This window comes from Rhinopithecus roxellana, chromosome 3 (genome assembly GCF_007565055.1).
Source record: "Rhinopithecus roxellana isolate Shanxi Qingling chromosome 3, ASM756505v1, whole genome shotgun sequence".
Taxonomy (NCBI): Eukaryota; Metazoa; Chordata; class Mammalia; order Primates; family Cercopithecidae; genus Rhinopithecus; species Rhinopithecus roxellana.
This window is the reverse complement of record NC_044551.1, coordinates 103,838,012-103,864,035: the sequence shown is the minus strand read 5'-3', so window position 1 is coordinate 103,864,035 and position 26,024 is coordinate 103,838,012. Positions and strand designations below refer to the sequence as shown.

Here is a 26,024-nt window from a genome sequence, read left to right as displayed (position 1 = left end):
AAAGTTTTGGTCCCTCAAAAAGACCAGAGAGACACAGAGACAGGGAGAAGGAGAGAGAGACAGAGCACCTAGGAATGCCTGTTTTGCCAAGATGAAATACATTTGAACACCAGGAAGTTCAATTCTGACTGAAACTACAAACCCATGAATTAAAAATGAGTCCAGAATTTGAGAAACAAAGGCTCCACTCCAGCCAGTTTTAGAAGCAGCTTCGATGAATACAGAAAAGCAGCTGGCAACTCAGCCACTGCACCAGGGAAGAGCGGATCGCGAGTGCACCTTTAGCTACAGCTAACAAAGCCTGCAAGCTCTGTTATTCTTGGGCCTCCTAAGAGTTGCTCCAGCCAGGATAGAGACTCTGCCCTGCTTAAGCTCAGAAATATCCACTCTCGTGATGTTTTCCTGAGGTTGTCCTCTCATAGGCCAACACTTCCTGTCTCTTCTTCTGCCTTCTGGCCCAAATAGCCAGCCACTGGACTGAATATTGGGTGTGCATTTGAAATAATGTTTATTTATTGGGCACTTTCTTTTGAGAAAGATCACGTGATTTCAGAAGCATCTAAATTAGAAATATTTTATATTATATCATAAACTAGATATCTAGAATAGTTAGAGCATTACTGCGAGTTAGGATGTGAAATGTTACTGTCCCTTGGGATCTCTAGACTGTGTGAAGAGTCACTTCAGTAGAATTAAGAGTCCTGTGAATTACCTCCACATCCCAATTACATTATCTGGGGACACGAGGCAAGGTTGGGGAATATTAGAGGTCAAGTTTTTGTGTTTTTTTTTTCTTTTTTTGCTAACCAGTAAGGAACATTCAGTAAAATGTTCTTTAATCTCACCACTCACAGGTAACCACTGTTAACACTGGGATGTATATTCTTTGAGTTAATTGTGTGTTTGTGTGCACATGAGCACACACAAAGAATTTGATGAGATTATACTATTTATTCTGTTTTGTAGCTTCTCCTTTTCATTTAGCAATATATTGTAAACTTTTTCCCAGGACAATAAACTATTGCCTCATAAGCTTTAATGCTTGCAGAGTATTTCATTGTGGAATTGTACTACAATTATCTTAATATCTCAGAATATTTTAAAATATGAATCTTGTAAACACTACTTCAGATGTATTTTTAAATACTGGCCTTAGTTTTAAAAATGTTTTCTATGTCTTAGGACATGGTAGAAAAATAGAAAGCATAGCTTCTGCATCTTGTAGTTGCTTGCATTTTAGACCAAAGCATAGAACACACTTTGAGAGTCACGGAGATTATCCATCTTTAGAGGAGAACAAGATCTTCATCGTCCTTTTCTTTTTTCTTTCCTTCTTTTTTTTTTTTTTTTTTTGATGGAGTTTCGCTCTTGTCACCCAGTCTGGAGTGCAATGGCGCAATCTCGGCTCACAGCAACCTCCACCTCTAGGGTTCAAGCGAATCTCCTGCCTCAGTGTCCCAAATAGCTGGGATTACAGGTGTGTGCCACCACGCCTGGCTAATTTTTGTATTATTAGTAGACACTGGGTTTCACCATGTTGACCAGGCAGGTATTGAACTCCTGACCTCAAGTGATCCACCCGCCTCAGCCTCCCAAAGTGTTGGGATTGCAGGTGTGAGCCACTGCGCCCACCCAAGCTCTTCTATATAGATGGTATTAGTATTAGTCAGGGTTCTCTAGAGGGACAGAACTAATAGAATAGGTGTATATATGACAGGGAGTTTATTAAGATGTATTGACTCACACAATCACAAGGTGAAGTTCCACAATAGATCATCTGCAAGCTGAGAAGTAGAGAAACCTCAAAAGTAGGGAAGCCAACAGTGCAACCTTCAGTCTGTGGCCAAAGTCCCAAGAGCCCCTGGCAAACCCCTGGTGTAAGTCCAAGAGTCCAAAAGCTGAAGACCTGGAGTCCAATGTTCCAGGGCAGGAAGCATCTAGCACAGGAGAAAGCTGAAGACCAGAAGTCAAGTCTTCAGCAAGTCAAGTCCTTCCACCTTTTGCCTGCTTTATTCTGGCCGCACTGGCAGCTGATTATATGGTGCCCACCCAGATTGAGGGTGGGTCTGCCTTTCCCAGTCCACTGACTCAAATGTTATTCTCCTTTGGCAGCACCCTCACAGACACACCCAGGAACAATACCTTGCATCTTTCAATCTGATCAAGTTGACAGTCAGTATTAACTGTCACAGTATTTTTAAAGTCCCTAGAAAAGATCAATAAGATAATCAGTAAATATTGTTTTCTTTTCTTCCTTAAAATAAAATGTTGTGTTTCTACAGCAAGAAGAGCCTGTGACTTAAATTTATCTGTCCCTGTTGGTTGCTCAGTCCGTCGGTAAAGTTCCTGAAGTCAATTTAAAAGAAAGCTGAAATCCATACCTACTTTGCTCTCTGTTTCCCATCAGTTACTAGAGAACTCAGTTCCGTCCCTTTTGTTGACAGGTTGCCAGGATACATCCAGGCCACAAAGGCTGCGGTTCCTGTTACTCAGCAGCTCAAAAACTCACACCAACTCCTGCAAGGAATGTGAATCTTGACACTCCCAGCTATTCTGTTCCTGTTTCCATCAGCTCCTTCCCTGAAAACTCAGAGGTGCTCAGCATGCTATGCTAAAAACCAAACTAAAAAGGTAAAGAACAAATGTCACAAGGTGAGGCTCTCGCGGAGAGCATTCTCTGTTGTGCATTCTCTGTTGTGCATTCTCTGTTGTTTGGTGCATTCTCTGTTGCATTCTCTGTTGCATTCTCTGTGTGCATTCTCTGTTGTCTGGTAGGTCTTAAATCTCAAACCTTTCAACTAATAACAACTGCTTCTCTTAGATATTCTTGGTCTCTTCCATTGGCTTCTCACCAGTATTCAGTAAATATTTCCTTGCTATAGAAAATAAATCCAAATGATAATAATAATAATTGGTTCTTAAGTGAAAAATCTCAAGTACTACTAAACAAAACAATAAATGTCATTTTACTTCTTTGGATGCTGGCAATGACGAATGAACTATGGATTAAATGTTCTAATACTAAAAGATAATAAAATTGTATTTAAAAGAATGATTTTTAAAATAACTTTCTTCAAAGAAAAGTAGATGAAGTAGGGTTTTAACATTAATTCAGAACTATATGCTTATTAGCCAGATTATCCGTGACAGAAAAGGGGTGTTAAAGGGTATAATTACTCAATTGTCTTGGCTATTTTTTTTTAATTATTTGAGATAAAATCAATGTGGAGTAAATTGTAACCAATATGGAGTTCTTAAATTCAAGTTTCTAAAAGCATTGAGTTTAACAGGTATATACAATCATGTCATGGTCACCTCAGTCAGGGCAAGGGACATTTCTTTCACCCCAGAATGTTTCCTCACATCCTTTCCAGCCAGTCTTCCCTCCATAGGTGGCCACTGTTTTGATTTCTATCCCCAAAGAATACTTGGCCATTCATGAACTTTATATGAATAGAATGATACCATATATATTATACTGTTGGACTGACGTCTCTGGCTTAGCAGAATGTTTTTTCAAACATTTCAATGTGGCTTTTTAAGTCAGTAGTACAATTCTTTTTAAAGGTAAGTATAATTGCATTTTATGCATATTTTACATTTGTTTATTATATTGATTTTTTTTTCTAGTTTGGGCCTCTTATAGCTAAAGCAGGTATAAACACTCTTGCACAAAGTATTTTTCTCCTAATTTTATTTTTTATGTCTAATATTTTTTCCAGCTTTATTGAGGTATGATTGACAAATAAAAATCACACATTTGGTGTTTATCGTGAAATGTGTTGGTATATGTAGACATTGTGAAATGATTACCACAATCAAGCTAATTAAAGTATTCATCATATCACATAGTTACCTTTTTTGGGTGTGGTGAGAATGCTTGGGATCTACTATCTTAACGCATTTCAATTATTAATTATAATAATTCTTAATTATAGTCACAATGCTGTACATTAGGTTTCTAGCATTTGCTCACCTATAACTGAAGGTTTGTACCCTTTGCCTATCTTCCCTTCACCTTATCCTCCACTCATGGTAACCATTATTGCACTCAGCAGGTAGGTATATGAAGATGCTCACCATCACTAATCAACAGGGAAATGCAAATAAAAATCACAAGGAGATATTACCATATATTTGTGAGAATGGCTGTTAAAAAGACAAAAGATAACAAGTGTTGGTGAGAATGTGGAGAAAAGGGAACCCTTATACACTGTCTGTGGAATTGTAATTTAATAGAGCCATTATGGAAAACAATATGGAAGTTCCTTAAAAACTTAAAAGGAGAACTACCATCTGATCTAGCAATCCCACTACTGGGTATACATCCAAAGAAAATGAAATTAGTATATAAAAGATATCTACACTCCTTTGTTAACTGCAGCATTATTTACAACGGTCAATATATGGGAACAAATTATCTATCAACAGATAAATGGATAAAGAAAATGTGGTATAAACATACAATAGAATATTATTGAACCTTAAAAAAGAAGAAAATTCTGCTGTTTTCAACAACATGGATGAATCTTGAGGACATTATACTAAGTGAAATAAGCCAGATAAGGAAAGACAAACACTATGTGATCTCACTTATATGTGGGGGGAAAAGGAAGCCTGCACAAGTCTTAGTAGATATATGTCCTTATTTATTTTGGATTCGGACCCAGGAGCGAAACTAATGAGTGATAGAGTAGACGTTTGTGATAAATATGGAATAACATCTCACAGTGGTTATAATTTGCATATTCCTGATGACTAATGGAGTACTTTTCATGAGCTTCTTGGAGATTTGTATCTTTTTAAAAATTATCTATTCATACCTTTTACCCATCCAACATTTTTTTCTTTTTAATGTCTTTTTCATTAATGTATAACTCACATACAATAAAATGCACCCATTTTAAGTACACAATTTGATGAGTTTTGACAAATGATTATATCCATGTCACCAACAAAGATATAAATAAAAGAAAATGTCCCTAACCTTTGTAGTCAATTTTCCATTCATGCACCGACCCACCAAACAATCACTGATACACTTTCTGTCACTACAGATCAGCTTTGCTTATTCTAGGGTTTCATATAAATGGAATAATTCAGTACCTATACTTCTTTTGTATTTGACTTTTTTAGCAGCACATTATTCAAAGAGATCCATGTAGTGTATATTAGTAGTTTATTCATTTGTACTGTGAAACAACATTCTACTGTATGAATATGCTATAATTATGTGTTCATTTATCTATTGATGTATGTTTATGTTATTCCCAGTTTTTCACTACTATGAGTAAAGCTACTGTAAATATTTGTAAATGACTTTTTGTGGACGTATACTTTCATTTTTCTTAGATAATTATTTAAAATGTCAATATCATTGGGTAGGCATAGGTTTAACTTTATCAAGTTAAATTTTTAGATAATCCAATTTTTAAATATATGTCTTGCAAGCATTTCTTCCCAATCTATGTCTTGCCTTTTAATTTTCTTAATTTTTTAATGTGCAGAAGTTTATAATTAAGAGAAAGTATAATTTATTGTATTTTTCTTTTATACTTAGTTCTTTTTGTGTTTTGTCTAACAAATCTTTGCAAATATTAGGATCATAGATATTCTCTTCTTAAAGTTTTATCATTTTTGCTTTTATATTAAGTTCTATGATCCATCTTGAGTTAATTTTTGTGTGCAGTGAAAGTTAGGAGTTGATATTTTCTCCCTGTGTGCATCCTGTTGTTCCACTCTCATTTGTTAAAAAGATTTTCCTCTCTCCATTGAATTGTGTTGGCATCTTCATGAAAAATGAATTGATCATGTATGTAAATTGACCATATGCTTCCGGACTGTCTATCCTGTTACATGAATCTATTTGTCTATCCTTATTGGCATATTAATTTTAATAAGCCAACTTATATTACTTGAATACTTGAAGCAAGTGTTCAAAATAAATATGGAAGTTGAGTCCTTCCATGACTGCTTACTAGTGAACCACACACAAGAATTAGAATCAGGTTGGGCAATCCTCCTTGCATGTTGCCCAAATGTTTCCCCAGGCGGCAACCTTATTTTAAGTGATTCTGCAATAAGCAAAAGCCAAAAATATAGTTACAAACTTATTCAGGAATCATAACCCCAGTAAAAAAAAATAAGTATTTTTCAAGCCCATTAATATAGAATGTGACTTCAACTTAATTTTTATTTATTAATTTATTCCATAATTTATTGAGTGTCTACTGTATTCCAGACACTGTTCTAGACAGGAAAAAGCAGAAGGAGGATATTTATCTGTTCATAATTTCTGCAAGAAAACATTATTTATAACATCAACTCTGTTTCCTATTTAACAGTATATTTCTCACAATTACAGAGAAAAATCTATACCTAGTAAAATAAACGTCAGAATAAATGTCATCACATATTCTTACAAATTGACAGAAAATTATAAACATTCAAATGTTAACTAAGAAAAGATATTTTCCAGCCTTTCCAAATCTTTCTATCACTTCCATAAAATACCTATTTCTTTTGGGCCTAAAATGTAAACTATTATTTCTATTAGTTGCATGTTCCAGATTATTTTATTTATTCATTCATTCATTCATTCATTCATTCATTCATTTATTTCTTTGAGAAAGGGTCTTGCTCTGTCACCCAGACTGGAGTGCAGCAGCACAATCACAGTTCACTGCAGCCTCGACCTCCTGGGCTCAAGTGATCCTCCTACCCGAGCCCCCCAAGTAACTGGGACTACAGGCATGCACCACCATGCCTGGCTAATATTTTTTATATTTTGTAGTGATGAGATTTTACTATATTGCCCAGGGTGGTCTTGAACTCCTGAGCTCAAGCAATCCTCCTACCCTGGCTCCCAAAATGCTGGGATTATAACTGTGAGCCATAGCACCTAGCTCCAGCTTATTTTAGAATTTAAATATTATCTAATTTTTTTAAGAGAATTTTTTGTTTTACCAACCAGACCTTCACATGACTGTTTCTTCTCTGGGTCTACATAATTTGAATAAATATGCAATATTATTTTAACTCATTTTCTCAGAGTATCTGGTGAATGATACATTTTCAGGATTATATGCAATTCTAGACGTAAGTTGTAAATGGTGAGGAACATGAACCATTCCAAAACGCCCTTCCTGAGGAATCAGTGATGATTTCTGTGGAGTCTTACAAACTTGAAGAAGCAATTTCTAAATATCATAGCACACAAATATGGCAATAGGAATACACTATGTTGGGGGCAGCAGAGAGGGAGAATGTAAAGAAGCCAAGTTGTTAATCGGTTAAAAAGGATGGCAAACTGCAAATAGAACGTCCAAGGTGCAATGCAGCCAAGCATTTGTTTGAGAGAAGAGTCTAACAGGAGCCTTATGGAGTTCTGTGCAGATGGCACTTAGTAGGATTCTGGTTGCATTGAATACTGTAAGTTCACATTGATTAATAATTTGATGTCTTAATGTTAAAATGAAATCTAGTTTGAATGGTCTAATGGAAAGGTTAGAAAATTTTCTTGTCTTTGCCCAAATGGTAAAGTTAAGGGCTTGTAAGGCATACACTCTGCCATTGTAGGGCAAAAGCAGTCAACGACAAACATAAATGAATAAACATGACTGTGTTTCAATAAAACTTTATTTACAAAAGAGCTGAACGATGGCCAGATTTATCCTGGGGGCCATAGTTTGTCAGCCCTTCCAATGTTCAAGAAGTTCTGATGAGATACCGTCCAAAAATCATACATTGATATTGAAAGGCCTGGGGCCTTGAAAATGTTCTTCTTGAGTGCCTGGTCCTTGGGGGGGTCTCTTTAGAAGGGAGATGACTAGAGATAATTATATGCCGAAGAATGAAACAAAATCCCTATCTCTTGCCATAGACAAAAATCAAATAAAACAGGACTAAAGCAAATCTAAGATATAAAACTATAAATCTTCTAGAAGAAAACACTGGGAAAACACTCTCATACATTGGTCTGGTCAAAGACTTCTTGAGTAATATCTCAAAAGCACAGGCAACCAAAACAAAAATGAACAAATGGGATCACAGCCAGCTAAAAAGCTTCTACCTAGCAAAGGAAACAATCAGCAAAGTGAAGAGACAACCCACAAATTGGAGAAAATATTTACAAACTACCCATCTGACAAGGGATTAATTATCAGATTATATAAGGAGCCCAAACAACTCAATAGTGAAAAACCAAATTATACATTTTTAAAATGAGCAAAATCCAGGCTTGGTGCCATGCACCTATAATCCCAGCTACTCGGGATCCTGAGGTAGGTGGATCACTTGAGGCCCTAAGTTAGAGAACAGCCTGGGCAACATATCAAGACTTCATCTCAAAAAAAAAATTTTAATTCGAAAAAAATTAAAAATGGGCAAAAGGTCTATACAGATATTTCAAAAGACATGCAAACAGTCAAAAAAAGTGTTCAACATCACTAATCATCAAAGAAATGCAAATCAAAACTAAAACAAGGTTTCATCTCATCTCAGTTAAAATGGATTTTATCAGAAAGACAGGCAATATTGATTGCTGGCGAGGATGTGGAGAAAGGGCAACCCTTGTACACTGTTGGTAGGAATGTAAATTAGTACAGCCACTATGAACAGTGTGGAAGTTCCTCACAAAACTAAAAGTAGAACTACAATATGATCCAGCAAACTAACTGCCGGGTATATATCCCAAAAAGTGGGAATCAGTATGTCAAAGAGATATCTGCACTCCCATGTTTATTGTAGCAATATTCTTAAGAGCCAAGGTATGGAGTCAAGATAAGTGTCCACCCGTGGATCAATGGATAAAGAAAATGTGGCATATATACACAATGGAATATTATTCAGCCATAAAAGGAGTAAAATCCTGTCATTTACAACAACATGGATTGAACTAGAGGACATTATGTTAAGTGAAATAAGCTAAGCACAGAAAGACAGTAGAACATGTTCTCACTCAAATGTGGGAGATAAAATAATTTAGATCTCACTGAGGTAGAGAGTAGAATGATGGTTGCCAGAGCTGGGAAGGGTAATGGGAAATGGATAAATAGGGATTGGTTAATGAGCACAAAAATACTGTTAGAGAGAATAAGATCTAATGTTAAGGAACATAATAGGGCAACTATAGTTAACAATAAGCTATTGTAAATATTTCAAAATAATGAAAATAGTAGAATTGCAATGCTCCCAACACAAAATAATGATAAATGCTTGAGGAGGTAGATATCCCAATTACCCTGATTTGATTACTACATGTTGTATGCTTATATCAAAATATCATACCTATCCCATAAATATGTACAACAATTATGTATTCATAATAATTAAAAATTTAAAAAAGAAGAGATCTGACTTCCAAGGGGAATTAAATTTTGAAAGTCATTAGCACTCAGAACATATGTGGTCAAGAAAAACAACGTATGAATAAACTTAGCTCAGGGAAGTCAAACTCTGTGATTCTCCTTCAGCTTTTTAACTAGTTAGGCAGTGCCCCCAGCACATGTGACTAGCTGCTCACATGGCCACCTTTGGTGTGCCTGTCTGGGTCCATTCTCTAGGGAGCACCAGCCCATCTGTTCTGGTTGCTCACTACTTGATAATCTTTACCAAGAGGTATAGTGCTTGGTCTAGTTCATGGTCCTTGGAGAGATTCTCATTTCTCTTAGATTCAGTATAGTTATGTTTTCAAAGCTATAATATTATTATTATGCTAATTCCTTGAGATAGTATTATAAAAATGAACAAGAGTTAAATGATCACATATGCGTAAGACTTGAGAAAATATTACAAAGCTGTCTGTTTACACTTCTTTTGCAAAAGCCCCTTTATGTTTTTTATTCCTCATATAAACAATGAATTTCAGTTTTGTTTAAAGATTTAATATAAAATCAAGCTAATCTCATTCAGCTCAGTCAACATTAAATTTATGTTGTTATGACCTACAATGTGCCTGGCACTGGGCTAGGTGCTGGGGATTAACTATGTAGAGAGCAAGTAAGCCTCTGTTGTCTTGAAGTTTACATGCAATTTAAGGAGACAAATATACATGCAAACAAACAAAACGAAAACAGGTGCTGAGTGCTATAAAGATGATAAACAGTGGCATCGCTGAACATAACTATGATGGTGATGGTGACATTGGTTCCATGAATGAACATAAATGGGCATGTGTATGTCCACGTGTATGGGTGCACATGGATGTGTAAGTGTGTGTGTTTGGGGGAGAGAAATTACTTGAAAAAGAGTAGTCAAGAGTTCAAGGCCAGCCTGGCCAACATGGCAAAACCCTGTCTCTACTAAAAATAAAATAGCCAGGCGTGGTGGCAGGTGCCTGCAATAGCTCCTTGGGACGCTGAGGCAGGAGAATAGCTTGAACCTGGGAGGCAGAGGTTGCAGTAAGCTGAGATTACAACACTGCACTTCAGCCTAGGCAACAGAGTGAGACTCTGTCCCCCCCTCCCCCCCGCCAAAAAAAAAAGTAGTTAGGAAAGGCCTGAGTTGACAATATTTAAGTAGAGACCTGAAGTATAAAATAAGAAAGCCAAGCGAAGAACTGGAGGAAGATTCTAAGCAATAGCAAGAGCATGTGCAAAGCCTTTGTCCAGTCTCTCCCCGAATCTCCCCCAGAGTGACAGAGAGTTTGCCTTGTCTGAGGAACTGAGAGGTGAACATGGATGGAGCACGGTGCAAAAAGGGGAGAGCAAAAGGAGATAGGCAGAAACTGAGGTAGGTACAAAGTTACAGAGGGCATTCAAGGTCAAGAGGTTGGATTTTATTTTGAGAGCAGTGGGACAACCATGGAGCAGTTAAGCAACAGAGGTTTAAGTTGTGATTGTAGCTTAAGGAGTTAAATGTGACTGCTCTGAAAAAGATAGATGGGGATTGAGAGTGGAAGTGGCTCTTCACCTACATGGTTGAAACAGCCCACAGATGGGAGGCACACCCATTCACCTGCCTGGCATTAGATTTATGAGTGCAGGCAAAACAGTCGAAAAGAATAACCAACCACTTCAATGCTAGATGTGGAAATGCTTCTACATAAATTGATGTAATATCACAAGAGGTTATCCAATATCAGATGGGTAGAATGAAGACAGGAGTAAAAAAACATGGGAAAGGAGATATATTAAAATGCAAAGGCAGAAAATACTAAGATGAGAAGGGGAGCAGAAGGAAAATATAAGAAGATGATAGAATAAGATAAGATTTTTTTCTGCCAAATTATTAATGGGCAATCACATAGGAAACAAAAACATGCTAAATATTGTTTAGAGTGTCTGTCAGTGCCTTTTCCCTTTTCCCTCGTTGTCTAATTCCTTACCTTACATTTCACATGCAAACCCACAATAAGATGGGGAATCTACTTGAAGAGCTGAGGCAAAGCCAAACATCCTCATGATCTTCTCAGCCTGGCCTCACCATCAGTGTGACTTCTCCCAAGTTCAAAGATATGTTCAAAAGGTTATTTTAGTGAAATTATTGTGAAATGAACAGAGAACAAAATAAGAGTAGTGAGGACTGGAAATAGAAGAAAAACACAATTGGGCAAAGACTCGAATCTCGAGTTTCAGTTAGACTCTCAGCCAACAATTGTCCTTATTAGTACTGTATGACCTAGTTACAATCCAGCATATCATCACCATGTATCATAAGTGTCAGATGGACTGGTATTGTGGCATGGATTAATTACTAAATGAAGATTATAACATTGATTATCAATGCATCCCCTTGACCCGGCAGAAATATGGAGAGGAATGTATAAGGTCTGTGATGTTTGTGTGTATGTGTGTGTGTATGTGTATGTGTATTCATGTGTGTGAACAATTGGAAGCAGAGTCCTCAGTAAAGTGATAATAAATATAACTGATAAAATTCTATTTTCTTGACAATCGAGTATACATATCCATTGAAAGAATGGAAAAATATGTAATTATTTTGTGAAACACTTTTTCCATTTTGGTTCATTTAAAAATCGTTAATGGGTAATAAAAGTTAATAACATTCCTTGAATCCGTTCATGGCATTTCCACTCAGAAATACTAAATGATTGTGAAACATTAAAATCAGATAAATCTTGGATTGCTTTATCTATTCAGTTCCAAGTGAACTATCTTATATATGAAACATATGACATTTCATCAACAAAAATTAAAACCACATTTTCCCCTTCAGTTAACCTGTTTCTGATGTAAATCACCATGTCAAACAGAGTTTTATTATTTGAACTATTGGGGCACTTATGGGTGTTAAGCAGTTTCCAAATAAATTTTTCAACAGAGATTCCCAGAAGTAGCACAGGAATGTTATTTTAGCTAAAATTACTTAAATGAACACTATCCATTCATTGCCTATATGAAACAGGCTTCATTATCATTCCCTAAAAATGTAATGATCTTTCATGTAATCAAATTTATTTTATTGTCAATTTTGTACCTGGAATTTTACAGTCAACTAAAAAGGATCAAGATTTGTGACCTAAAAAATTGCCATTATTTCATGACATTTACAGGAAAAATCCTAAATGTATGAATTTTCGAATATTGATTTCATAATATCTTCAGCTAGTTCAGCCTATTCTATGCATTTTTTTCCATACAATTATGGTACTATAAGATTCTGGTATTTGAAAAACTAGAAAACAAGGAACATGATGAACAAGCAGACGAAAACCAGCTTATAACACTTAAATTGGGAAGAAAGAGTAGTGACTGAATAAAAGTGAAACATTAAGAAGTTGTTAATGCCTGTTGAAAGGAAATAAGGACATGACATCACATCTGCACGTTCCGGCCCTGGGATCCAGAGTAAACTCATTATTTCTCAAGGTAGAGAAGAAAAATCCTTTTAAGGCAGCTTGGAGTTATTTGCCATATTTGCATTTAATGGAGCGGTCTTTGAAGAGAGGACTTATAAGCACAATGGACAGGAAAGGTAAAGGAGAAGAGTGAAAAAAGAGGATGTTCCTGATGCCTATTATTGATGTCCCATGAACGTAGGCCAGTGGAATTCTCTGAAAAGTTTACCTAGAAGCTATGCTAACCTCAAACCATCACAGAAAACCCTCACAGGTGAAGCGCTCTTCTGGACCCTGGAATTGGAAACCCTAGGTGTTATGGTAGAATGTTTTGTCCCCTCCAAAATTCATGTTGAAATTTAATTCCAACCAAAATTCAGATGCTACCAATGTGATAAATTCTCATTAAAAACAGAAGTAGTGGATATTTATTAAACAGTTGATACAATTATATAGAGCTTAATACACACATATGAGTACAAATAAAATTGAGGATTCTGACACCTCGACTTTATTTGCACTTATGTGTATGTATTGTACTCATGTGTGTGTATACCACAGACAGCACCTCCAATGTTCTTGTGCTATTTGACACTATATTCCAAATTTTGTCCTCACTTTGCTCATATTTATGTAGAGCATACGGAATGGGTATGAGCTAGATAAACAGCAATGACCATGAGCTACTGATGCCAAGGGGACATTTAATGGGGTTATACACAAGTGTTATGGCACAGCAGGATGGGGGATCAATTTTAGGTTGGGATTCCATATAGGAAATGACACCACAAAATGGAAATGTGTTTTCAGCTTTTATTTTTTATTTTATTTTATTTTTTGAGACAGTCTGTTGCTCAGGCTGGAGTGCCATGGTGTGATCTCGGCTCACAGCAGCCTCCAACTCTCAGTTTCAAGCTATTCTCATGCTTCAGCCACTCAAGTAACTGGGATTACAGATGTGTACCACCACACCTGGCTATATATATATATATATATTTTTTTTTTTTTGAGATGGAGTCTCCCTCTGTTGCCAGGCTAGAGTGCAGTGGTGCGATTTTGACTCACAGCAACCTCTGCCTCCTGGGTTCAAGCGATTCTCCTGCCTCAGCCTCCCGAGTAGCTAGGATTACAGGAGCACGCCACCACACCTGGTTAATTTTTGTATTTTTAGTAGAGACGAGGTTTTGCCATGTTGGTCAGGATGTTCTTGATCTCTTGACCTCATGATCCATCCACCTCGACCTCCCAAAGTGCGGGGATTACAGGCGTGAGCCACTGCACCCAGCCCTGCCTAATTTTTTGTAGAGATGAGGTTTCACCATGTTGGCCAGGCTAGTCTTGAACTCCTGACCTCAAGTGATCCTCCCACTTCGGCCTCCCGAAGTGCTGGGATTACAGGCGTGAACCACTACACCCAGCTCACAGCAAGATCATCTTTCTTTTGGGGGCGGTAGAAGAGAATCTGTTTCCTTGGTCTTCCTGGCTTCAAGAGGTGCCTGCATTTTTTTGGCTCTAGACTCCTTCTTTGAACAGCTAATTGAGGCCTTTTCACACTTCAAATTTTTTCTGCTGCTGTCTCTCTCTCACTGACTGGGGAAGAAGTTCTCCACATTTGATGATTCATGTGATTAGACTGGGCCCCTCACTTCTAATGCTGCTTTCTCCAGAATATAACGAAGTTAAAATAGAAGCCACATTTTTCTTACTAGTGAGCTGGAATTGTTGGCATTGCCTTATCTCTCCAGCCAGATGGAAAAATCCAGAGAACGTTAGCAGTGGTGTCAACCGTGGAATGCTATATTCTTCACTCGCTTTCTAATGGCATCTTTTCCTTATTGGGCATTCTTGTTGGGTTGTCCTAAACTTAAAGCTCAGATAGATAGTGGAAATAATGAAACAAAGTGAAACAGAACACAGAAGGTAGGAAAAAAGACCCTGTTGAAAACACAAGAAAGATAGGAAACATCAACATCCACAAAGTTGATTTTAAATTAAACTCTTCCCATCCAATATCCTAATATTTCCAATCTTATGTGTGACTTAAAATATACATGTGACCTTTGTGTTTACTAAAGGCAAACAGAACAAGGCAGTCGAGAGTTATCGGTCATGGAGAGGAAGGAGGCTTTCAATAAATGTTGAACCACAAAAAAATTTAAACTAGAAGCCGAAGAGGTTTTTAAATGAGCCATCACCACATTGCATGGTTGTTTGGGTCTGGGGACACAAAGAATGAGCAAGTTTCCCCCAGACACCAGGAGACTCGTTCTGGTGGTTTTCTCCATCAGGGAATATTTTATATAAGCTTTCCTGGGAAATGAGAATTTGTGGGGCTGAGGATTCTGAACCATCAGTGAGCTGTAACTATGTGGCCCATGAAAGAGTGCCTTGTTGCCATGATTCAGCGATGTCAAATGGTATGACAATAGTATTTTGATGACTTATTCACATAGAAGGATGAGAGATGTGGGGAGAACAGCAACCAAAAGCCCATGTTCAGAAACAGCCTTCAGTTTGTGGGCACATACAAGCTACCAGGTCTCCAGAGTCACCACCAGGCACATCATGGCAAGCATATCGGAAAATAGAGGCACATTCATTCGTGCACACAGCAGAAGCCCCGCCTGCCTTATGGACTCTGCTATTTTTGACTTCCTTCCCAGGCATTTTCCTCAGAAACAGCTTTGGGTGCAGAGCACATTATTACAACGGGTGTTGATGTCTTGTAATGAATGGTATTGATAATCAGTGTAAGTGTTAGCCAGGCTCCAGGAGGCACTGACCTCCTGGAGGTGGACAGAAATAAGGCACAACTTTGAGACCTCTGTAAGGTAAGTGCGTGATGTGGTAGAAAGGTTCCTCCTGGTGAGCCCAACTCTCTTATGCCAATTTATCCTGGCCTAGCAGCTCCGTTCATGCACAACTATATTCTTCATTGTGTTTGTTTCCACCTGGACACACAGAAGTGACCACACTTCTGATACTAACACAGTGTGGCTCAGAAGTCTGTGCCAAAAGTGTCGCACTGAGTTCAACTAAATCAAGAGTATAAAGACAGTGGGAACTCTGTGCAAGCATATCACATAATGGGGGCTGGCAAACATATGCATCTATTTGCAATTCTTTTAAAACATAGATGCTAAAATACGGTTATCTGTGGGTTTTTCCATCCAATGTTTAAAAACCGTAATATATCCATTTTAAACACTTGATGGCTATAGATCTCATTCTAGGTTGAGAAGGGGCTACTGTGCTGTTCTTATACATTTTTAGTTCAAACTAATTTATAGTTACTTCTTGACAAAATGGACAGCTTGGCAGAAAGAAAAAGTATACCAAATCCTGTAAGCCCCATGAGGAAGCATAATTCTCTTATAAAGTATTTCCAGAGCAAATCTTTACAATCCAACTATGGTCTATATTGCTAATAGCTTATTTATGGTTCTTTTAATTGGCTGATTAGTTCTTTAAACTAATAATATAAAACATCTAACAGTCCTCATCTGGGGAGTCATTTAATGGTGAAGCAAAGTCCATTGGCTTAAATAGAAGAGTAGCTCTTATGATATCAACCGATCAATAGATCATTATGGGAATGCCTCTAAAAAGTTTAGATGGTCCACAAAACACAATTTTGTCTGTTTGTGTTTTCCTTTTTTCTTTTTTTTCTTCTATAATCCCACCTGTAGCTGTTCTAAACATTGACTGCTTTAGTTTTTCCTCTGAAGTTATGTATATATCATCTTTTATAACCCTTTGATAACTTATGAAAATTCCTTCTTAGGTCACTGATTCTGTCTTTTCTTCTTGGATTTTACCCTCCCTCCTAGACCGAAGCATTTCAGCCCTAATCTACTTTCAGTCGGAAGATTCCTTTCTAAATATTCTAAATATTTAAAAATAAATATGTTGTGTTTATAACAATTATATCCTATAAGACTTCAGTTGGATTCTCAGTTCCTTGAAGTGATTTTCAATATTTAATTAAGAAGAAAAATGTCCCCACAGGACACTTTCAAGCAAGAAGCATGAACTATAAATTAGTGAATCCGACTAGTGAGAAGCTTTGGAAGAGTAAAGGCTGGCTCTCTGAGCTACAGGCACAGCTCTTACTCACCATCAGCTTGTGCTGGATGTTGCCACACAGGAATGTGGGCTCTGTTCGGCCAGCTCTTCCACTCTTCAAGAGAAACCAAAAATCCTTATTTTATGTGACGTCTCCCAATTTTAAAATAATGGAAACTAAGTCAAGCAGTTTTGACTTTCTGCAGGCTAAAAAGAACATAGCTATGGACTAGATGTGCCTATGAGCCAATGCTTAAAAAATCTTGAAAAAACATATTGGTATAGAGCTATTCTGTTGGAATAAAATTATCCTAAATGTGAGAAAATATGGCATGTGAAATTCCTTTGAAGACTTTTTTCTTTTCTTTTTTCCACTTTTTTCTTTTTTGGGCTATCCTTTAAATTTCTATGTATTATAGGCCTCTAATGTGATTCTACTGACAGTTTGTAGAACCAGTGCTCCACCACTGCAAATGTCAATATTACAATTATATGATCATACCTGTGTGGCATTCATGACTCTTGGGTACTCTGTAATTTGGATACTCAATATAGAGTGAAAATTATAGGCTTGATCTAACAATAGTTTTCATAGAGTGATATTATAAGCCTTAACAACACAAAATGCCTTTTGCAGAGGGCTCTAGTTAGAAGCACAAAGAGTGCATTTCTCCTAATTTTTTCATAGCTTTTCTAACACCATAGAGTATTATGTTCATACTTGACAATTAGATTGAATGAAAGTGAAAGAACTTATTTCTTGGCTTAAAATTATTCATAGTGAAGGAGAGACAAAGTAAAGGAATTTTTTCATTAGTTATTTATAATCAGTCCAGAAATGCCAATATTTTCTCAAAGCCATGCCTCAGGCTAAGTGGCTTTTATGAAAATGCTTCCACTTTTTACCTTCAAATGCTGCTCCTATATTTCTTAAACCATACTGCCTCTAGGTCCCAGCTGCTCTCACATGGCCTTTCCCACTCACATCAGATTGGGTAAGGTCTGCAGATGCCACGGGACGAGATGCTGCCTAGAAGAGAGTGTGCAGAACCAGTGAGAATGAGCCAGACCAGCTACCCAGCTGCCTTCAACACTCCTGGTCATCTTTGGTCTATGAGTAGGATTGCTTTGCTGTGGCTCCCTCTGTGGCAGTGGTGGCCTTATGGCTGGGGGGTCAGCAGGTGAAGAGTGTCATATAAAATTTAGCAAAATACAAGCATGCTTAGAACAGCAGATTTCCCTTATGAAATTTGTACAGCTACTAGAAAATGGAAGAACAATACTTTCCAGCTCTTAAAGCATGGTGATAGTGTAAAAATAACAAACATGCATTTTCAGTGGTCTGAATGAGTTGAGGATTAAATGTTCAGATGAGCATCTTATTTTGTAAGATGCTATGAAAGAATTAATTTGCATTTCTATTTATTGCAATATTTAAGTAATACACAGATTGAATATCACAGATTATTATTACTTGTATTTTGAGGGTTGTTACATCGTTTGAATTATTAAAATTTAGAAACTTAGAAGATGGAGTTGAAAATCAGATCTCCAAGAAGGGGACACAGACTGGCTGGTGATTGCATCTGGTGGGGAAGGGTCAGTTCATCTGGTTTTACAAATTTGGTTGGATTCAGCTGCTGGTATTGAAAAGAACTGCTGCTTCAAGAGTAGAGAAGTGTTGCTGGAATAATGCTCACAGCGACCACACACACACAGGAAGCCTTTAAAAGGATTAAATGCCCTCTTGCTCCCCAATTCTTGCATTCTCCTTCCATTATTCCTGTTGGCAGAGCATAACACAGAGCCAGCTCGCAAAGCAGAAATGGGCTGTGCAGAGTCCCAGTACCCATATCATAAAGCTAAATAAAGAAGATTGGGAGTATAGAGACAATAAGTTAACAACTGGCACAATATTGCTCTCTGCTAGCTCTTTAAGAAGCTCGTGGAAAAAATAGGCTATTTTTTATAAAAAATAGTCATTAAATTTTTTCACTTAAAAGAATCTCTAAAAAAGGAAGTGTTGTGATCAATTTCATAAGAACCATTGATCCAGTATTTATAGTATCAATTTTAATTTTTGATTTTTAAGAAGTACATATTTAATAAGTCAATTTTGCACCCAAACCTCTACTCCCTCAAAAAAAATTCCTTCATCAAAAAATTCTGAAATTTGAAATAACATTATTAGAATTAATTGTGCTAATCACCACTATTAAAATACAGATATCTCTCAATTACTATTAGGTTTCTATGTGAATAACAGACTTTTAAAAATGGCTAAAATAAAAATAAAAATTTATTTTTCTTATGTAAATAAAGTCCAAGGAAGGCATTCCAGGGATTCTATGATGGTTCCAGCATTGTCAGGGACCCAAGTCCATCCAGGTCTCTGCTCTGTCATATCAGGGTTTACATAGATGAAACCTGTTCTCAACTGGCTGCTAAAGCACCAGTCATCACATCCATCTTCTAAGCATCAATAAAAAGGAAAGTAAGAGAAGCAGTTGTTCTCTTCTATCTTTTCAAGAATTGTTCTTACAAGTTCCACACAATATTTTCACTAACTACAAAGGAGCTTGTAGATGTGCCCAGCTGAAAATTGGGGTCTATTAATTGAGGGTGTTGAGTAGAATGGCTATTGGTAAGGAACTAACTGTCTCTGCCAGACATTGGAAGGGACATTACCTCATCAATTATAAGCCTTGGTGTGAATGAGTCCATCAGCTCCTTTTTGAAAGCAAGATTTCATAGGTAAGACAGACTGTGAGCATACAAGAATACTAGGCTGGAGAGTGGAGGCCACTGAATGGGGTGGGTGAAGAATATTGAAGATGAACCTCCTCTCTTTTAGAATCTTGCCAGAGCCACCATCAGCCCCAACTCCATCTTTCTTATTTATATTTTTGTTCATTTAAAGAATTTGAATTCAATACTAATAGAGAAGGGGTCATGTCATGTATCAACTATATTTCTTTTGTTTCAAAGGACTAGTTTTTTTTCATATTTTAAGTTCTAGGGTACATGTGCACAACGTGCAGGTTTGATACATAGGTATACATGTGCCATGTTGGTTTGCTGCACCCATTAACTTGTCATTTACATTAGGTATTTCTCCTAATGCTGTCCCTCCCCATGCCCCTCACCCCACAACAGGCCCCCATGTGTGATGTTCCCCGCACTGTGTTCAAGTGTTCTCATTGTTCAGTTCCCACTTATGAGTGAGAACATGCAGTGTTTGGTTTTCTGTCCTTGTGATAGTTTGCTCAGAATGATGGTTTCCAGCTTTATCCATGTCCCTGCAAAGGACATGAACTCATCCTCAAAGGACTAGCTTATTTTTTAAAAGATATGATCACACTTTTGATTGTGTTCTGTTCCCTCTCTTTTGGAGAGACACCTTCTAATGCCAAGATGGTTTTTGGATTTCCACGGTTATTACATTCATCTTTGTGTGTTTGTCTCCCCTTCCCATGAACCCTGAAGAGAATGGAAAAATGGCATCATGTTGATAAAAAGTGATGCCTTCCAAGACATTCTTTAAATGTCCTATGTGCAGATATGGTCAAAACGAATAATCCAGGCCAACTAAGTGAACATTCTCCAGAGATGCTTGAGGTAAAACTGTCTGGCTTTGCAAAGTGATTCTCTTTATAAACCAGCAACATTGCTTTACGATGTTTTGGGTGACAGGCCAATTTCTTAGGTGATTTAAGTATATGTATTTAGTATTTTCCAGTACTTTTGCTTTTAGAGCTAACTTATAAAGGGAGAGCAACCAACACTGCTGTGCCATGGCATGTTGCCTTTGCACAGTCACTGGCGGAAACATTATGCATTTCTCCATAAGACACCTCCGTTCCCAAAAGTTTCACTGGCTTCCAGCTACCTCATCTTTCATATTTTGATACCTTTAGTCACAATAAGGGAAAAATTTCAGGAGAACGTTGGAGGAGGAAAGGGATGGTAGAAAAAGAAAAGCTGAAGATTCAAATGGACGTTTTGTGATGTTTCATTGTGTTTGCTGCAGAGAAAATATTTGCAGTGCACAAATGTTCGTGTGCGGCAAGATCTATCCCTAATCAAGATGGTGACATGGCTTCAAACTGAGCACTACTTGGCCTCTTGGGGCAGCCTTCACTTTTACCCTGTGCCCATGATAAAGAAAGACAAAACACATCATCCATTGGTGGTCTGCCCCATTCCCCCAACTGCTCCTCTGCTGGTTATGTAGATTTTTCTGAAGATATTGGTGAAATTAAGAAAAGAATCTGTACTGCACATCACTCAGGAAAAACTACATCTAGAAAACAACTGTATATGGCAAAAGTGATTCTTTTTTGGGGGGCGGGGGGAGTTTCACTCTTGTCAACTAGGCTGGAGTGCAGTGGCGCGATCTTGGCTCTCTGCAAACTCTGCCTCCCGGGTTCAAGTGATTCTCCTGTCTCAGTCTCCTGAGCAGCTGGGATTACAGGCACCCGCCACCACACCAGGCTAATTTTTGTATTTCTAGTAGAGACGGGGTTTTACCATGTTGGCTGGGCTGGTCTTGAACTCCTGACCTCAGCTAATCTGCCCACCTCGGCCTCCCAAAATGCTGGGATTATAGGCGTGAGCCACTGCACCTGGCCTGGCAAAAGTGATTCTTAATGCAGAAACAGAAAACCAAATACCACACATTCTCACTTATAAGTGGGAGCTAAACATCAATTACATGTGGGCATAAAGATGAGAACAACAGACAGCAGTGAATGCAAGTGGGGGGAGGACTGAAAAACTACCTATTGGGTACTATGCTTACTACCTGGGAGATAGATTCATGTGTAGTCCAAACCTCAGCATTACGCAATATGCCCATACACAAAACCTGCACATGTACCCCCAAACCTATAAAAAAAGTTGAAAAAAAATGGCCCCGTCACTTAACATTGAAAACATTGTGTTCCATAGCCCCAGTCTCCCTCTTCTGCTTTGTCCCTCTCAGAGGCTTCTCCTCTGTGCCTTGTCTGCCCTCCATCTTCTTTGCCTCTTCTTTCTCCTAAAAAGAAGCATAACAGCTGGTGAGAGCTTAGTTACCTTTCCCTGAGGCATATGGATAGTACATTAAAACAGGGATGAAAACTAAAGGGAAGAAGCTCTGCTGGAGGAATTTAGGCAGAATGAATAATGGAAAGAGCCACGTACTGGAGCCAAAGAGGGCTGGAATTGATTCACAGTTCTGTCATTTAGACACTGACAGCCTTGGGCAAATTACTTGTCTTTTCTGAGTCATTTTCGTTACTTATAAAATTGAAATAATAATACCTGCTTCATAATCATTTGACAATTAACTAAAATTATGTTTACAAAAACATCAGTGCCATATCTGGCACATAATTGGTATTCAATAAATATTACCTCTCATACCTTATCAAAAGGGAGATAGAGGGGTTGTTATGGAAAGTCATGGAGATTCCTCAGTATTCTAATCTGCTGGGAACAGAATTGACTCGTGTGTGTGTGTGTGTGTGTGTGTGTGTGTGTGTGTGTGTATGAGAGGGAGAAAGAGAGACAGAGAGACAGAGACAGAGGAAGAGAGACAGAGACAGAGAAAACTTAGGGGAAGGAGGCTTATTTGATTGCATTGATTTTTCTAATGTCTTCTTAAGTCATATTAGTGTCTACAATTTCCTAGTATCAAGGAAAACGATAAACTAAAATTCCTCGGTGAACAGAGCCAATGAAGCAGAGTGGTTTGTGGAAATAACCCATGGGCTGGATTAAAAACCTAATGAAATAATTTTACCCTATTCCTATGTTCCATAGATCTACTTTCTCTTTTAGATGGTACTGATCAAGTGATAACTTTCTCTGTTTTATTTTCTATGCTGGCCACTCTGGGGCCAACACATACTTTTGTCACATCTGTTAACATTACTGTCTTAAAAGCTGTCAAAATAAAGAATAACTTCCTTCTCTGTGCCAGACTTGATTTGATACTCTTAAAGGCAAGGATTCAGACCTTTCTTGGCACCTAAGTGCAGGAGCTGGGCACAGAGATCACATCTCTTTTTGTTCTTTATCAAATCCAGTGCGCGGGGTTTCCATATTCCCAGGACTGCTGGCCTTGCACTGCCCAAACTGAAGTGTTTGCTGTGATGTGCAGGATCCAGCTTCACACCGGGGCTGCTCCTTCTGTGGTTAAGAATGGATGCTTTAGAGTTTATCCCCCTGATCTGGGTCATCCTTCAGGAAATGAAAAAGGTCCTGAGGCTTCTGAAAATAATCGTTTTGGGGAGCCAGATTATAAATCCATGGTAAAATTTACTCATGACTTTTCCTAATATAAAAATTTAGGATTCTTCCCATAAATGGATATCTAAGCTGCCACTTCTTCTGGTGGGGATTCTTGGAGAATCCAGTGCCTTTGTTTTATATTTTAAAAATATTTGGAAGTCATACATATATAAAACAAGAAAGTAGGTATGATACCTTTAAGAAAAAAGAGCCTCAAGCAGCATCTGTGTATCATCTTTCCATGAAAGATCTGCAGATAACTCACCAGGATGGGTGCCAGCCTAGGCTGTACTCTTTGCTGGAGAATTATAGCTCCACTTATTAATACTCTATTTCCATAATAAACAAAAGTGAATACATGATGTGTCACAAGAAGTTTATGTCCCTCTGAGGGCTATCCTGATAATCCTCTTAAGATTCATTCTTGAAGTACTTCTTCTGCAAGAGTTCTTAGCTTCAGGTCCATGGACACTCAAGAAGTCTGTGGCACAACTTTATGTCAATTAAAATGTATATCACAACTAGAAACAGTTGACAAATTATTTCAGTAAAATCGATTTCACCTGTGATAGCAACAATTTTAACTTTTTGCTTATAAACATATTACACAGAAATGTCAGAGGAATCCATGTCACTAACAAGTTAAGGATCTCTGACGTAGTGGAAGTTTCTGTGGGGGCTCAGGGGGTCTTTTTATATGACCTGCTGATTTCATTAATCTAATTTTCACAGTTTGCAGTTTTCTCTTCTATGGTCTTACCACCCTGGTCTCAGCCTCTGTAGGTTTGCATCATCTGTATCTATGATGTGCTGTCGTTGTCAGGTTAACTTTTTGGGCAGAACATTATTTTTAATACAGCGATAGTGCAATTGATGATGGAAGATTTCCTCAGGTTTATGTCAGTTTATTGACCAAATCCCATATGCTGGTTATTATGCTAGTCAAAAAGTATACAAGGTCAATATTTAAAACCAGCAAAAAAAAAAAAAAACAAAACAAAAACAAAAAATCCACGGCGCTTTATCAGTTTACAGCCCAAACATGTGTGTATGTGTGTGTATACATAATAACTTCTTATGTCTCCCACACCCCTCCACAGATCTTGGAGACATCTCAACTTTAATGAGGACCTTCCAACATTCCAGACTGATGTCCTGCAATGAAGCTCTGAGTCATGGTCTGTGGGGCTAAGGTACTGGCAACAGTGTGAACCCCGGGACAACTAACCTCACTAACCTTCACTCTAAGCAGAAGCCCAAAGTGAGTCTGGCCTGAAATCAGAGCAAGCACTACAGAAAGACATCTTTGTTAATGGAAAGAGGAAAGAAGAAAAGAATTTCCAATAAGTTACAACAAACTTTTCACCATTCTAAAGAACCCACTTTCCTTATCCACCAAGCTGGGTTTCTCTCTAGTGACTCCTATTCTAGCCTTTTGCCAGAAACAGAGAGTGTTAATCCTGGTGAAAAGATTAAGACAGACACTCAGAAAAAGAGACCTGGGACTGTGATACTATCAAAACCGTCAAGTAGAAGAGTTATATCGGAAAGCCAGCTTAGTCCCCCTGTAATCCCGGCCCGCAGGCCTGGATTCCGCGTATGCTATATCTGTGGTCGAGAATTTGGGTCCCAGTCAATTGCCATTCATGAACCTCAGTGCTTGCAGAAGTGGCATATTGAAAACAGCAAGTTGCCCAAGCACTTGAGGAGGCCAGAACCCTCCAAACCACAGTCTCTCAGCGGCAGTGGGTCCTCCAGTCTTCAGGCAAGTAATGAGGCTGCATTTCAGAGTGCCCAGGCTCAGCTGCTGCCCTGTGAATCCTGTGGCCGCACATTCTTGCCAGATAATCTTCTTGTTCATCAGAGAAGCTGCAAGCCAAAGGGTGAGGGTCCCAGAGCACCAAATAGTTCTCATCATCTTACTGGCCTCAAGAAAGCTCGTAGAGGAACCCCAGCCCAACCGAGGACTGTTATCTGCTACATTTGTGGTAGGGAATTTGGCACCCTGTCCCTTCCTATTCATGAGCCCAAATGCCTGGAAAAGTGGAAAATAGAAAATGACCGGCTCCCTGTGGAGCTCCACCAGCCACTCCCACGGAAGCCTCAGCCCCTTCCGACTGCACAGTCCAGCCAAGCGGGACCAAGTCAAGCTCAGCTTGTGTCCTGCCCAAATTGTAGCCTAACCTTTACCTCAGACCGCTTTCTGGTACACCAGAGAAGTTGTAAAACTCAACCTCAGGGGCCAAAAGATCAGAATTTGACCTTAGGGAGTAAAGGAGGCCTAAAAGAGTCCACTAATTCCAAGCAGCAAAGGAACAGGGCAGCACCCAGTGTAACTGATAGGGTAATTCATGCCACACAAGAGGCTTTAGGTGAACCTGGTGGCGCCCTCTGCCTGTAGGAGAACGAGAGAAAACTATCCCTAGAATCAGCCACCTCAGCCCCTAGTATTTTTTCTATCAACGCCTTACTCAGCCTCAATGCAGCCTGTTCAAGTTAATTTCCTGTGGAACTCCAGGGCCTGTACCTCTCTTGGCTGAATAGATATAAGAACATCCTTGCCTGATGGGTTCATATTCCTCTTCAGTTTTGCTGTCTAAAAGAAGAAGAGATGGACTTCTTTCTTCCCTGATCCCTGATACAAATAATCCCCAGGAGACTGTAATTTGAAAATGAGTCATTAATGCTGTGTCTACATTACAGAGATATAATTCCCATTCCAACAGCCAATATTTATTGCCGGTTTATTTTAGTCATCTACCTTAGGAATTCATTTTTGGCACTGCTGGGTTAAGCTGAGTTTATCTTACTAAAATAGAATCTGTGTCAAAAACCCCAAATGACTTTAGCAACAATTAAACACTGAAGAACTTGCAAAAATACA

General features: G+C 38.2%; 1 protein-coding gene across 3 annotated transcripts; it reads left to right on the top strand.

Moving 5' to 3' along the window:
* The first annotated feature begins 2,461 nt into the window (after positions 1 to 2,461).
* On the top strand, positions 2,462 to 26,024 carry LOC104666990 (zinc finger protein 474). 3 transcript variants are annotated; one of them, XM_030927764.1, is made up of 3 exons: positions 2,515 to 2,631; positions 20,351 to 20,482; positions 24,241 to 26,024. In XM_030927764.1, the coding sequence occupies exon 3, from the start codon at positions 24,453 to 24,455 to the stop codon at positions 25,539 to 25,541; it is 1,089 nt and encodes a 362-aa protein (XP_030783624.1). In that variant the 5' UTR covers positions 2,515 to 2,631; positions 20,351 to 20,482; positions 24,241 to 24,452; the 3' UTR covers positions 25,542 to 26,024. The 3 variants fall into 3 exon arrangements, with proteins under 3 accessions (XP_030783622.1, XP_030783623.1, XP_030783624.1); XM_030927762.1 differs by lacking the exon at positions 20,351 to 20,482 and having other exon boundaries at positions 2,462 to 2,631; XM_030927763.1 differs by lacking the exon at positions 20,351 to 20,482 and having other exon boundaries at positions 2,508 to 2,652.

Coding starts and splice junctions, on each gene's coding strand:
- LOC104666990 (XM_030927762.1), top strand. CDS start 24,453: ATGGAAAGAGGAAAGAAGAAAAGAATTTCCAATAAGTTACAACAAACT.